Consider the following 16,658-nt stretch of genomic DNA (forward strand, 5'->3'; position numbering starts at 1 on the left):
TCAGCTTATTGAAACCTTTAAATGCACCTAATTGCATTTGGACTCTCGGGCATTTGCATCATCTATCGGGACCATCCATTATTTCCAATGCCTTACAAAAACCACATCTAGTGCTGGATCTTTCTTACGTGGATAATCCTATCCGTCCATTTTTCATGCCATTTGACTGTATGCTGTGGATCATTAGGACCATCCAAGCAGTATGGTTTTTTCAAGGCAGCTACCAGGATTAGGTGCGACCCCGGCCGCACTTACGATGGTGCGTCCCTTATCATGGGGGTTCCATATTGATGTAATTATTATTGATCCACTTCATCCGTCCCATTTTTCATATCATTTAAAGGCATGATATCAAAAATGAAGAAAATCTAATTCTCAGGTGAACCATTCCATAGGAAACAGTGATTATTGACCATTAATGAGCCACAAAAGCTTTAGATCAAGCTAATATTTTTTTCCCTTCCTCCATGTTTTCGTAACCTCATCAACAGATTGGATGGAAAATAAAAATTTACGGTGGGCCTTATGAAGTTTTTAATGGCAAGGCGTTCAATCACCAACGTTTCCTACGGTATGGTCCACATGAGAATTTAATCTTATTCATTTTTATCCTAATGGCTAAAATGATCTGAAAAAACAGATTAACGGTGCGGATATAAAATACATACATCAAGGTGAGCCCCACGTTAAGGGTCGCACCGTCTTGGGTAAGGCGGAGGCCGCACCTAATCCGCTCCCGAGTTAAAGCGGCTATGCTTGATTTTCGTCAGCAGTATTTTGGTTAGCAAAGACGTAGGTTAGTCGCTAACTCCTCATGTGATTTGCTACGCGGCCACGTCGCGGCCCTTTTCTATATGGACGCGTGGTAAGCTTGTGCCACACACACGATCGGATGGAATTGGGCCGAACCTGAAAAATCAAAGTTTTGCTTCGCCCCCACGAAGTCAAAATTCATGCTGCTAGAATACAACCACGTACCACAATAACGGACGTCGACTTTCCCTTTTGAAAAATGTACCATCTTCCGATAATCCTAACCATTCTCTCAAATGTGATCGCTTGATCCATTAATGCCGGTTGGATAAATGGTTTTTACCATATATCAATGTTGATGCAGAAATCTAATCGTCTTTGTTAGCCTGCCTTTCACTCGCGAGAGCAAGAGAATACACTGGGATACCCACGGTAACTGAGAACGAGGTCAATTTTTGAGGTTGGCAAACAAAGCCGACTTCCAAAGACATTGGTCGACACCAAACGTTAGAGTGATTTTCCAATCCTTGAATAATATATAGTTATCAAGTCTCGCTGTTCAGCTCATCTATCTCGTGTATTTGTTTAGCTCCATTTTACCCCTAACAAATATAAAATCCAATTCCTGCCAGTAGTTAATGCAATACTTCTAATGCTAATTTGAGGGGTCCTTTCACTTGAGGTAGCACTCATATACCAGATCTACATCTAGATTGCTGATCTTTCATTTGTTCAATGTGACTAATGTCTAGCCGGCTTTGTGAAATCCTTGGTGGGCTTTTATCATCGCATTCTCAAATTGCCATTGCAGACATCATACAATGGAGACAACTCTACTAGGTGACTCTATTCACACCCAACATATTGGTATGAGAATACTTTGTGCCTTATCCACATCCATCGATAAGGAAAAAAATAATAATAACCTTATTTTATTAGGAATTTTTCTTGACTGTGTTGGTGGGCCGGTAGTAATTCGTTGTCAAGTAAGATTTGGCTTAAATCACCACAATTGGAATCTCCACTAGCTCTTGCGAGTCAATGTGTGTGAAGAGTTAGAACTACATAGAAATTGGATTAATATGATTTTAAGATTATTGATATAATCCGAGACGGAATTAGGCACATCTGTTGCTTATTTTTAGTCTCTGCATAATAGAATGTGAACAAATTGTGAGAGAATTCAATGACTTTCAATGCATTTAACAGAAATGAATATGACCATTGATACAAATAAGAAAATGGAAATGAAAGAATAAAAGAATGATGTTTTTTTTTTTTGGTATTCTTGGTCTTGATCTCATTCTCTGATCAGCAACTTTGCTTCAATTGCTGGCATTAGGCTCATCGAAAGATAAAATTAAGCTAGAATTATCATTTTTAATCTTCCATCCCTTGCACTCAAACCCTATTCTCTTCTACTTCTTTGTTGCCGTTTATTTTCTTCCTTTTTAACTCATTTAACTAAGTTTTTAATATATGAGAGATTGAATATTCAAAGTCATTTTTCTTATAGAAAGTTATCCTATGTATAGACCTTGGGAAAGCAAGATGAGAGAAAATGAGTGTTGTTTAAAGGGGTTTTGTTCAAAATTGGGAGATTTATTTGCATCCATTTGTTGCAAGAATAAGATGGTCTTTGCCCTTTGATTAAGAATATGTAGTCAAAAAAGAATTTCTCTAGAAGTTGCCTAAATAAACATTTTTGGAATTTCCTTAGGTCAGGTACCTTTGGAGCGATTCTTTATTTATTTTTATCTTTTTAATTCAAAGGGGTTCAAAAGGGAGTTTTATTTTCTAATTAAACATGAAAAAGAGAAACCCAGTACTAAGTTTGAAATTCTCTAAAATTGACTGAATAAATCTTACAACTCTTTTTATAATTCATCATTGTGAGTAACAAATCTTACAATCCCCGGGCTCATTTCTCAAGATCTATATGCCATCAGAAAGTTGTTTCGACGCCTACTCATGAAGATGGTTGAGCTTTTAATTCTGTGATCGCAACTCATCTTTCTTTAAACACCACAACATGTATTATCATGGGACTTGATATTTAAGATCCATGCATTGACTGGCAAAAGCTACCTAGGACTTATAGGACTTATGGGCAATACCCAATCTACCTGCCCGCCCATCCATCCCTGGCTAGGAATGAACATGGGCTCTAAGGGGCCATCTTGATGTATGGGTTTTATCCATCATGTTTCCCATATCATTTTAAGGTAGAAGCCCAACAATGAGGCAGATGTAAGGCTCAAGTAGACCACACAATGTGGATTAAACACTTATTGTTGAAAACTTTTTGGAGACGACAAAAGTTTCGGATCAAGCTAGTATTTGTGTTTTCCCTTTAGCAGGTTTTGATCAATCAAGTGAGTGGGTTACCTTGATGTGTGTGTGACATCCTGCTCATCCATTAATTGAGGTGCCTTATTTTGAGACACAAGTTTAATAATCTGATGGATCCAAAATTTAGGTTGGCCACGATAAAGGGAACACTTGTGATGGAATTGCCCACTATAGAACCTTTTTCGAGGCTACCATGTTAGTGAGTGCTACCATATTCATAAGTGAATTTGGTAGTTTTGGTTGTGTGGCCTACTTAAGTTTTGAATGAACCTGCTTTTATTATATATGTATAGAGAAAACAAGGTTGACCCAACTAATGGAAAGGGTAGATTGCAAGTGGGCCCCACAAAGGTCAACTTTTGCACGCCGGTACCTATTATACTAAGTTAATCATGGTCTCCTTTGATTTTGTCACGCATTGATGAACATATTCTCATTGATAAAGAATGGAATCCTTCAAAAGATCATGGGTCCACCTACAAATTTTTACCTATAAACTAGGTTTGTTAATGATAAACTTAGTAATAAAAATAAATCACCATTTGATAAAACATATGGTGATTTTGTATATGTTACCTATAAACTAGGTTTTTTAACAAATATCAATGCCCCATTGTTAAGATCCCATACCATAAACTTCAACCTAGACAATTCAATTCTCCCAAACTGTTTTGGATTGATCATAAATTAGAACTTTACACTTTAAAGAGGAATCGTTATGCATGACGATTAGGGTTTTGATTAGCTAAGTTCGTAGTGTGACCTATTCGTAATTAGTGAAAATGATGATTCGAGACAAATCACCTAGAATCATTTATTTTTAGGCTAAAGGGGTAATCAACCAATTTAGTTTATGTGCATGGGATAATCAAGATCTAATCCATTAGTCATCACGGCTTTAGGTTGATCTTCATTAAGGTATAGTTACTTTGATTTATCAATGGTAAGTCACCTAGATCTTGGTCTTCAATTAATAGATCACAGGGCTAGACCCAAGATTTTAGTGATTGGGAGTAGTCTTCAGCTTCCTACATGTATCTAATTAGATGTGTACAGTTCTTTTGATGGTAATACCAATGTTTTTATTAGGATCGGCCACTAAAGACTAATAGGTAATAAAATCAAAATATTTTTAACAAAAATTTTCCCAAGATTTTTTAAATCCTAGCTGGTGAAAATCCGAGACATTACATTTACATTTACCCTACACTATTTTGGATTGGCCTGATTAATGGTTGAGATCTTAACATGAGGTGCCACAACTGATGGCTGGAATGTATCTCACACAAAAATCACCATGGGCTACAAAACTTAGTTGTTAAACACTTTTTGTATGCTATACCCAATTAAAAGTTATGGTTGTATGTACTTGGAGAAGAGTCCGAAGAATTTGCGAGGTGGTTGAGAGGTACAAGTAACAATGGGCTTACATGGCAAAAATGATGCATAATTTTGTTGGTGATCTTGACAAGTAGAGATTGACTATAGGATGCATGTTTTATTTTACAAATGATCAAATAAATTAGATGTCGGAGCTTCAAAGAACAGTGGCATTATTAACTAGCAATGCCGAGTTTTTGGCAGCAATAGAAGTATGTAAAAAAGTGGTATGACATTAAGGACTTATGGGAGAAGTAGGTTTTAAATATAAACTATGGTTTTTATTTTTTTGTGATAGGACAAACGCCATTTATTTAACGAAGAACCCGGTCAATTATAAGAGGACTAAGTACATTGTTGTCCGGCACTGAACTCGGTCAATTATAAGAGGACTAAGTACATTGTTGTCCGGCACTACCGCATTCACCGACTTATCAAAGACAGAAAAATTTGACTGATGAAGGTATGAAATAAGGAGAATGTGATAGATATAAATACTTATGAAGAAAATTTAAGTGGAGAAGTTGGAGGGAAGCCTAACATCTCTAAGCTTCATGGTAACCTGATCATGGTGGTTTGACGAGGAAAATATGTGATTTTGTTGTCAAAGTTGAAAATTTTAGTGTCCAGAAAAGTCTACTGATAAACTATGGCCATATATGGCAAGTTATATGGGACTATAGGGATCCTAAGGGTGTGGAGAAATAAATGGGTTTTCCTTGGGATCAGTTTTTACAATTGCAAGGGTTTCCATTCTCTTTCCTTTGCAACATTTGGAGGCAGAGAGGGAGGCAATTTAACTTGTATTTTGTCGGATTGGTGAGCGATAACTTCTCAGCTTCAAATTGTAATCTTCTTTTCTTTATAGTGGATTATTTTCCCCCTTGAATTGCCTGTGAACATAGCCCATTATAATGAACCATGTGAATCTTGTCTCTTTATGAATTGTGCTTATATTTGTGGGGTTTGGTTGAATCAATAACTGACAATGGGTGGCAGTATTCAGCAGCTATACTTTCCCACTCTCGTGTTTTGTGGAATCAAAGGCAACTCTTCCAACAATAAAGAAAAAGGGAAGTGATTTAGAGCCTCCAGAGGCATGATTGTTTCATGCCTTCACATATGCAACCATGAATTCACTTCCATGGGTGAAATTTCAACTATAAGATGGAGCCAGTTTAGATGGTTGCAAATGTAGAGGCACTAACAAGAAGAGGCTAAGATTTACTTGAATTTTCTTGTATTGATGTTTCATGGCCATGAAATGAAATAACCTCACGTGTAAATGTAAAGTAACACTTGCCCATAAATATAACATGTCATTGTAAGATAAGAGGCCCATTGTAGTTCGCACATGGTCCTGGGATCATCATATATAGTATTAGTAAAATGAATTTAATCATCCAAATAAGGGCATTGAAGTATTAATAAGATGGATTTAATCATCCAAATATAGTGATTTCAAGATCATCAACAATCCGCCATGGCCCCCTTCAATTTAATGGCCAGTCACAACCATTGGCCGGACTACTTAGGTCCCATGAGGATAAGTTTGGGCGGTGGGATTAGAAGGGATTAGGTGGGATGGGATTCAAAAAACATAATTATTACCCATGGCAGGGATGGTCCCTGGTGCCATAGGATAAAATTAATGTACGATAAAATTAATGCCATGCTTTGTTGATAATACGGTGGTACAGTGAATGGATATACCCACCATCATTTGAAATTACTGAGAATAAAACACGTGTTATATCTAAACCGTTCATTTGTTTTGTAACTTCATTTTATGGCATGGGCCTAAAAATGAGATAGATCCAAAACTTATGTAGCCCCAAAGAAGTTTTCAATAGTAAGTATTCAATCCCTGTTGCTTTCTATGGTGGGGTCCACTTGAGCTTTAGATTTACCTGATTTTTTAGCCCATGCTCTAAAATAATCTTGATAAATGGGTGGACAGTGTGGATATAGCCCACACATCATGTGGGGACCTACACAACTTCCCAAACATTGAGTGAAATTGGCACAGGACCCAATGCAATTCCATTTAATGTAATTCCAAGCTTTTCCATTCTTCCCAAACATGGAGTGGAATTGGCACGGGACCAGATGAATCCCATCCCACCTAATCCCTTTTAATCCCATCGCCCAAACTGACCCTAAAGGAATCTGCACCACAGAAAAAGAAATAAACAGCCATGGTGGATCATTATTTAATTTTCCATGGAAAAATATAAATTCCCCTTGAAAATCACTAGTAGGAAAAATAGAACCTGTGATCAATGATGCATTTGGGTGTCCCAGAAGAAAGCTTGTCCTTTTATTAGAGAGAGAAGGAATAAAAGTAGGCACCTTTCACAAATCCCTAGGCCTTAGTGGGCCCATTTATGATTACAAATGATTAGATAAGAGGCCCATTTTAGTTCGCACATGGTCCTAGGATCATTATGATCAGATGATCAAATATAGTATTGGTAAGATGGATTTAATCATCCAAATAAGGGCATGTAAGTATTAGTAAGATAGATTTAATCATAAATAAGGGCAAGTATTAATAAGATGGATTTAATCATCCAAATATAGTGATTTCAAGATCACCTGATGAGTGGAACTAGCTTATTTTTCTACCTCATCATGCCATGGTGAGCCTAACATGTTGGACACATTGGAATCTAGGTTGGTACTTCACCAATAGCTGAATGGTAACTTATTGTACAACTGCATGCTTGAGCACAAGAGGTCGTTTGGTATATGGTGATTATAATCTACTGTAAATGGATGCACATGGTAAAAAGAGTTGTTTGATTGATAGTAAATAGTGGTAATTGGAATCAAAGTGAACTGGAATGCAACAAAATTGTGTGAAATGGAATCCTCTCAAAAGTCTGAGAATTAGATGCAAATGCTAGAATTAGCTTATTTTTTGCTCAAGTATATATTTTAATGGGCTTATTACAAAATTGATTTACTAAATGCATTCCACTTACAGACATCTGAATATAGTTTTTTTTTTTTTTTTTCAATGTATTCTTTTTTTTTTTTTGTTAGCTTGTTAGTGCACCCATTGTCAGATCACACCACTGTTAGCCACCCCCACTAGGGAATCGATGCCAAGACCTTAGTGTTGAAACGAGGTTTTACAATGTATTCTAATTACAAGCAACCAAACACAATTGACGATGCCAATTCGCATTGATTCTATTTACCATTTGATTTGGATTCCAATGTATTCGAATCACAAGCAACCAAACAATCCATGAGCTTGTATGACAATTAAAATCTTCTACATTCATGAGATTTATCTGTATGACAATTAAAAACTTTTCATGGACACAAAAGTTTTTGATTAAGCTAATCTTTGTTTTTAATCTTCATGTAAGTTTGTATGACCTCATCAACAAGTTGGATAGAAAATTAACACTATGGAAACATCGAGGAAGGCTTAAAGAAGTTTTTAATTGCGGTTCTCAGACATCTCATACAATTCAAAATAATGGTCCATGTCCGCTAACCAATCAAGAAATGCTTTTAGGTCAAGACGTCCATCAAAACTAGGAGCATCTACTTTAACACTCTTTAAGACCCTCTCATCGACATCATAACGGTCTTGATACTCGACAGCGGGCTGCTGATTTTGCGCCCTTCCACGTCCTACCTCTCGGCCACGTGCTCCACGACCTCTACCACAATTTTCTATTTGTTCCTCAACTACTTCTCCTACGTGAGATTGTTCATCCCCTCCAATGTTGGATATTTCTCTTAGGGATGCTTTTATCTGATCCATATGAGTATTCGTGTTCCTAGATTGCGCCTCAATGGCGGCCAAACATTGGTTGATCGTGTTCATCATCTCGGTCAATTATTCCATATTGAAAATTGGGTGTAGACCAAATCCTTTATCAGTCCGAGTAGGCATACACAATTAAACTCAACTTAGGTTTCTTAAAACACGACTTTAAAAGATTGTTTTGACACGAGATTATGGACACCGATGATCTTAACCTTTAGAACGAGGCAAATGTGGAAAAATTCAGATCGAAACTTTTTTTATTTTTAATAATGCAAATCTGAAAATTCTAGGTCTAGACTCTATATGCTATGCGTGAAATCCTAGAAAAAAAATAAATAAATAATCTAGACTCTTGATAACTCAATCTAAGACGACCTGATGCAAGAACCTAAGCTTTGATACCAATAATTGATATAGGACAGCCTAATCCAACCTTAATTGAGCATGGTATTTGAAAGGGGCAGATTTATGCAATCTTTAAAAACAAAGTAAAATATCAGCCTTATACATCATAAATACAAGAAAGAAATAAGGTTAATATAGCATTGATTATGGTCATCCATCACAAACATGAAGTATTGAATTTAAAATCTGAATTTAGTTGGATCCGATAAAAGATAGAACTTTCGTCTTACTATAGGTCCGTCTAACTATCTAAGTAGATTTTCTAATCTAGAAAATAGGAATTTTCTAGATTGAAAAATCTAAAAATTTCAGAAAAAAGAATTAGTGGTCCTTCAAATTTGGGCTTTGGGTGATGAGTTTTGAAGAATGTCAAATTAGGTTAATGTGGGAATGAAAATCTTTTAAGATCCAATGATTTAGATAAAAAGAAATAAGATCGGCTTCTAGATCTAAAGATTTTATGAGAATATGAAGAGAATAGGGTTAAAGAAAAGAATACCTTACGAAAAGAAAGAAGGAGAAAGACGTAGAGGATGAGAAATCACTTCCCTGGGTTTCACGCCCTCTTCCAATCACTGGAAATCGAAGACGAAATCGTCAAAAGCAAAAAAACTCTCTTCTTCTTTCATAAACATAACATGACATGCTTTAAGTTTAGGGCAATTCTTATAAATTAGTAATTACAAGAAATTACCAAAATACTCCTATTAAAAAAAGTTTCAAAAAAAAGAAATTCGTACAAAAATTATGTGCAAACTGTCTCAAAACTTAAATAAATCAAATGTTCATAAACTAAATACAAAATTTAAGATGCCTAATGGGCCTCGATGATAGCGTCGTGAAAGTGGTATAACGAATATGGGCCGTGACGATCTAACGGTCCGATCACACCATCCTCGCAATCCAATGGTCTAAATATCTCCTTTAAACAACTTACATATGTCGCGAACACATGTGTAAGGTCTTTAACTTCTAGAGACCTGATCCGTACCCATTATCTAACCACACTGACACAGGTAACGCATGCCTCCTGCATTGATATACTTTAAATGACTTGGTGTCTGCATCAGTGCCACCCCTAGAAGGTGTAACTACATTTTTCACATGATGTTGCTGTATCGGCCCAAAATAGTCCAATGTAGGAGCACTACGACCTTGTATTGGTGATGGCCGATACGGTGTATTGAAACCGATTCGCAAACCTTGTTTTCAATCCTCGTATGGGGAAGTGGATTAGGTGTGGCTAGAGCTGGGCATCGAGTCGAGTCGGACCAAGTTAGGGCTGACCTGGCTTGATCTGGTTTTGAAATAGGCCTGACCCAAACTCGACTCGACTCGGTACCGAGTCCAGCATAACTTAACCAATTCGAATCCAGCTCTAGAGTCGACTAATTCGGACTGAGTCGGACCCGGTAAAAAGTACCGAGTCGGTTCAAGTTGGCAACTATTCGAATCCATTCGGATCGAGAGATGAGGGAGCTACATAGCTGGTGTGAGGTACACCAGCCAATCCGCTTCCGTTTTCTCTCTACCGCGTGGACGTTCTGTCTCTTCATTCTTCGCAGGTTTGGTAGTAGAATACATCCCGACTGACTATAATATGCTACATCCGGACTTTTGTAGTTAGATTTGGGTTCTTTTCAATGTCGCATACCGTTTGTGTGATAGATCTCAACTTTGATGGGCAATTTCCGGAAAAACTCTGAAATTCGATATTTTAACTCTCCGAATACACACAGGTCATGGTGACCGTCCATATTCAGAGCAAAAGAAGTCACGAATAATGGTTTAAATAAATCAAATTAAGAGCTTTTATTTATCGTTGATCAATTATAAAAATTAGGATCTATCGTATAAACTGTTTGGATCAATGGAGAGGCTTCGGATTCAAAGGCAACAGTCTCGATGTATCGTCTTTACTTATATATGTCGGGATGTATTGGAAGAAACCTCGTGGGTAGAAATGTTGAGCCTATTCACACCAGCAGGATTCCAGATCCAGATCTCACCACACGTGTCAGTGCGCCCCGTTAATGAGAGAGAGAGAGAGAGGAGGTTGTGCATACCTGAAGGGTGTGCCTGTGGAGAGACGGGTTTTTCCTTTAAAAAAAAAAAGAGGAGGGTGGTTGCCAGGATCGGAGGAGGAGGGGGAGGAGGGAGGAAGGGAGGGTGTGCATACCTGAAGCCTCTGTTTCTGAATATGAAGAGATGGGGTTTTCCTAAAAAGAAAGAAAGAGGAGGGTGGTTGCTAAGATCGGAAGAGGAGGGGGATGAGGGAGGAAGAGAGACTTTAAGATCAGGTTAGGAACTTTAAGATCGGACGAGTCGAGTTAGCCGGATCGAGTCGTCCGCGCCCACCTCTAGACTATGTATGGTACATCCACGCCGTCCAGATCATTTCAGGGGATGAGACCAAAAATGAAGCAGACCCAAGTCTTAAGTGGAGCGTACCATAGTAAACAGTGGTGATTGAACGCCCACCGTAAAAAACTTTCCAGGGCTCACTGTAATGTTTATTTTCCATCAAACCTGTTGATAAGATCATACGTACATGGATGAAGGGAAAAAACAAATATCGGCTTGTTCCAAAACTTTTGTGGCACACAAGAAGTTCTTAATTATAATTTCTACTGATTCCTGTGGTGTGGTTCCCCTGAGATTGAATTGAGTTTATTTTTTCGTCCCTTTCCTGAAATGAGATGAAAAAACAGATGGACGGCGTGGATTTACAATACATACATCAAGGTGGGGCCACGTCAGGGCCGTAGTGTTGGGTGGAGATGGGTTGTACCGAATCCGCTCCCGGAAAACGACTTGCATTTTGTGGTCATGGGACAACCAACGTGACTTGGACCTATCACTTGAAAGATACTCGTGCGGCGTCATCCAGGCGGCATGTCTATAAAATCACATCGATCGAAGAATCCTAGCCGTGCAATCCAAAGGAGCTGTAAAACAGGTCTTAGATTCATAATCACGCCAAGAATCTCCAATTGACTACCACCATCTCAAGTGGATCATAATATTCGAGCCGTGACGATGAGCGGTCCCTCACGTGAGGGGCGGGACACCTTTCAGAGATCCGTGGGTATGGTGCGCGTGTGAGAGAGATCTATCCGTGGTGATGGTGCTTTGTCAGAGAGATCTGGGCCATTCATCTGGTAAGACACGCACTGAATATGCCATATACTGAATATCATGGTATCAGTCTAACAAAGCCATCCATATACGTTAAGTAATTACCGTTGGGATTTTTTGTTTTTCCCTGACCGCATATATTATTTTTCATACAAGTTTGAGCTTGCTAATCAGCAGACCAACATTATTTTTGGTCCACGGCAGTTTCTCGATGTAATCTACCTGATGAATAGACCCGATCTCTGGAAGTTATCCCGTACACATGGATCTTGGACACGTATTCCACCCCCTCACTTGAGGGGCCGCGTACCGAATCGCAGTTCTGAATATTGTACGCCGGAGTTTTGCTACGCCCAAGTAGCCAATGCACACTCCACCAGGACCATCACATATGCCAACGTGGTACACAGGTGCAAATCCAAGCCATCCATAGAAGCGTACCACCTTTGTCTTTTGGCAATAGCATCCAACGGTGGAGTCCACGTAATGGATGGCTTGGATATTTTACCTGTGTCACGTTGGCATATGCATTAGCTGACTTGTACACGCATGCGGGCTTAGAAAGCTCGTACGGGGATAATATTCCCCCGGAAGCGGATTGCATGGTGTGCCACACAACCGACATCGGTTGTATGTTGACGTCACCAACTTCTGTGGTCCTCAATATGATGTATGTGTTATATCCACACCGTCCATCCATTTTGAGAGATCATTTTGGATCCTGGTACCAAAAAAGATAGAAATAAAAAGCTCAATGGACCACACCACAAAAAGCAGTGAGGATTGAATGCCTACCATTGAAACCTTCCTGGGACCACAGAAGTTTTGGATCAAGCTTACTTTTATTTTACCTTTATCCCGGTCTATGTGACCATATGAACAGGTTGGATGTCAAATAAGCATCATGGTGGACCCCAAAGAAGGTTTTAAGGGTGGACGTCCACTTGAGCTTTGGATCTACCTCAAAATTTTGACAATGCCCTAAGATGATCTTGAAAAATGGATGGATGGCGTGGATATAACACATACATCAGGTGTCGTCAACACACCAGTGGTGTGTGGCACACCACGCAATCCGTATTCCATGGGTTGCTTTCTTGATGAATGTGAACATCCATCTCAATGCACAAGAAGGTTACCGTTCGCTGAAGAGATTCGGCCTACGTGTCACGTGTATAGTACATCCAAGCCGCTTAAAAGGTGAGCCCTATCTTGAAGATCATTGTGCACGAAGAATATATTCACTCGGTAGACACGTGTGTCTCAATGATTAATGCATAGTACTATCCAGCTTCATGGTTTTAATGGCATGGGCTACCTCTTCAACGGCTCGGATGTTCTATAAGCACGACAACCTGGTTGTATGCGCTCACTAGACGGTACCTTTACCGTACATGGAGACGGTTGTAATCTTTCATTAAAGAGCCTCGCCCCTTTTGCCCCATCACGGGATGATCCAGACCGTTCATTGAGAGACCCCTATTTCATATGATCGACATGGAAAGAATCTCGCTGAGAATATAACCATTCGTCAGTGAATTAGAGAATGCTTTGCTTGGCCGTTGTTTTTATGTCAATTTTTATGAATGATGATGTACTTAATGGATGAGATTTTTTCCACGCGAACCATCTGATACAGGGACTCTAGACGAACGGCATGGATCATCACCATGTGGGGGGGAATGAGCAAAATGATCTTTGTATCTTCCCCTCATCGCAGTGAATTCCACCTGATTAACGGGTTTGATGAAAGATACACGCCATGGCGGCCCTACACACAATCTTATCGTTGATGTATGATCTCCATCCTTTCCTCTTGTGTGACCCACCTAAGATTTTGATCTCGATGAGTTTTGGCCCCAGTCTCTAGTATAGAGGAGCAGACCTGATGGACGGATTGGATTTTATATATACAACATGGTGGGCCCTAACTGCTTGGGCACTACGCGCCGCGGAATACAGGTGTCGTAGAGGATTCTGGTCCCAAGATGCAGAGAGACTGATATTTTGGGACGCTTTACTGTTGCTCGCGAGCAACGCAAGAGCTGTTACTCGCGGCTTATGCAGAGAGGAACGCGAACCGGAATGGCGCGAACCTCACCGGCAAGCGTAGTGCACGTGTGAGAGATCTACCGTTCATCTCCTGATCCAAAACTGGAATGCTTGGGTGGAGAAAAACTGTCCACCGAATCGCGCCATCTATTGGGAATGTGGCCATTGCTCACTTCTTTCTTAACTCTTCTTCAGACCGTCCATTCTAACACCAGCTATCAGGCGGATGAGATAGATCAATGGCCCTGACTTTGTAGATGTTGCTGGCACGCTCGTGCGGGGTGGCTCGCCAGATCCACATTTTTTCGGTCAGCCTCCTGGACTGTTTTGGATGAGCGAGCAACCATCTGTACCGTTGCTCGCGATCGACTTAAAAAGCGCTTTGCCGCTTCCGTAGAAGAGGGTCGTTGGTCAGACAGCGAGCGTTGTGGTGAAGAAACGGTTGCGCTCTCTCTCTCTCTCCCTCCCTCTCTCTCTCTCTCGCGAGAAATTTCATGGCGTCGAAGGTCTACTCCACCTTCTTCGGTATCAGCCATGGCTGCCACCAGTCGAATCCCCGCCTCTCCCATCGCTTTTCCAGATTCCTTCCCGTCTCTGGCAAGATGCGACCGAGGAATTTCAGGTTCTCTCTCTCAATCATCTCATTTTACCCGTAACTCTCTCTCTCTCTCTCTCTCTCTCTCTCTCTGTTTCTTGATAATCTTTGGAAATCTTTTGCAACTTTCTACTGTTCCTTTTACCCTCCGATCAGTCTTGTTTGGGGTTTCTGCTATCACTTCAATGAAGGAAATGATGCATTGCTTCCTTCCATTCCTCATATATGGTTTTCTTTGTTTTTCTTGTGTCATGGGTTTTCTTGAATGTCAATGCCTTGGTTTGGTTTTCATGGAAAGAAATGATGATGTTGTTCTCTGTCATTTTTCTTTATGTATATGTGTTTCTTGACTCATTTTGTATTTGGGATTTTCTTCAATCTCTCTCTCCCTCTCTCTCTCTCTCAGATTCTTTTGGCTCCTTCTCAATGAAAGAGTGATGGGTTGTTATTCTATGTTTACAATTCGAGTTTATTGGGTCTCTTTGTTTCTGTCTCTTGTTGGTAATTAAATGGTCTTTGGATGCCATTGGTTCCAGATATTTCTTGTAGCCATCCTTTTTCCGACCCATGGTTGGGATGGTTAGGATTTCTTGACAAAGGGGACTCTTTAGAATCATAGACAACCTATGGCGAGATCCAACAAATAGATTGATCACATTGTTGATTTCTTGACACACACACACTCTCTCTCTCTCATAATGGTAAACATCAAATAGCAATATTTCTGTCAAGAACCCATCTAAAATCTGGTGAGGATCTCAAAATTCAACATAAGGGTTAGGGCTGTCAACAGGCCGGGCCTGGGGTTGGCTTTGGCCCGGATTTTGAACTGTTCACGCTGGGCTGATTCCTAATTTGATTTTTCCTGACTCGAGCCCAGCCCATTGACAGCCCAACTAAGGGTCTGTTTGGATGGTCTATCTTGAAATGAATAAATTGTGAATTCGTGTCTTAGCATTCATACAGGGAGAACGAGCTCCCAAATTGCAACTACCTAACTTTCAAGTTGGTAATGGAAGAAACATATCTGCAATTTTGGGGCTACTTGGTACAACTCGGTTATCAAATCAATGATATCTTGACATGAACCACTAAGAAATGGACAATAGTACAATCACAAGAATATTTGAGTAGAGAGGGAGGAATAACTTTATTAATATCAAACTTCTTCTCTTATAATACTTAAGAAAACTCAATACTCAAGATATGTGAAATGCCTACCTCCTACAATACTCCCTCTTTTATAAACCCTAAAGACAATCCCTATGAATCTTTAATAAAAATCTCCCAACTATTAAGTTGATTTCAAATTAATCTTAATTGATTTCAAATAAATCCATAATTTATTTAAGATAATAAAAGTCTCACCAATAAAGATTTCACCTAAAATAACAAAAACAAATCTTCTAAATATCTCTAAAATCATCAATCATATTGTCCACATTAGCCCCTATCTTCGACAATTGGAAATGTGATATCTGACATTTAGCCTCAAATTTAACAACTAACCAAAATATGTTGGGCCCTACGGTGGGCCATGGGCCTACATCATTCATCTTGTGTTGGAAAGAACTCCATTCCTGTGAGTTGGACTCATCATATAAGTAGTATAGTACCAGATCAAATCTTTTTAATTCATCACCTGTGATCACTATGCATCTAGAATAGGACTTGTTCTTCTATTTTACCATGTATTGCTTGTATTGGCCCTATCGAGTGGCAATAGTCTTCATGGCTCATGCGCAACATTTGATAATGACTTCATCTTGCACGTCAGACACCTTGCTATGGCGCTCGAACAAATCAGCCACATTGAAAGTTGACGAGATATCTAAGTCATCTGACAGACTCGATCTCATAGGCATTGTCACTTAACTTTTTCTCAACTAAGCATGGACCATTCTTCTTAGACTTGAGCTCGTGGTAAGTTTCCCTTGGATGCCTTTCTTTGCGGAGATAACTATAATCAAGTCACCTTCTTTATGTATCTTCTCTCACCGATGTTCATTTGCAACTTCTGGGTACTTGGCGTTGCTCTCTTCAATCTTCTTTTTCATCTGAGCTTGCAAGTCTTGGATGTGCTTGGTGAAAGCGTTAGCATCTTCACTCACTTGATCATGTACCGGTAATGGTATTAAGTCAAGTATATAAAGTAGACTTCTCCCATTTACAATCTTAAATAGGGATTTTTCC

The 16,658-nt window shown here is 39.3% G+C and overlaps 1 protein-coding gene across 1 annotated transcript in view; it reads left to right on the forward strand.

Moving 5' to 3' along the window:
* The first annotated feature begins 13,869 nt into the window (after positions 1-13,869).
* LOC131240781 (probable starch synthase 4, chloroplastic/amyloplastic) overlaps positions 13,870-16,658 on the forward strand; it is a 32,182-nt gene continuing 29,393 nt past the window's right edge. The window contains exon 1 of the mRNA XM_058239243.1: positions 13,870-14,492. Coding sequence (XP_058095226.1) covers positions 14,365-14,492 — 128 coding nt within the window. The 5' untranslated portion in view covers positions 13,870-14,364. The remainder of the gene's footprint in view (positions 14,493-16,658) is intronic.

The sequence above is a fragment of the Magnolia sinica genome, chromosome 3 (assembly GCF_029962835.1).
Source record: "Magnolia sinica isolate HGM2019 chromosome 3, MsV1, whole genome shotgun sequence".
Lineage (NCBI taxonomy): Eukaryota > Viridiplantae > Streptophyta > Magnoliopsida > Magnoliales > Magnoliaceae > Magnolia > Magnolia sinica.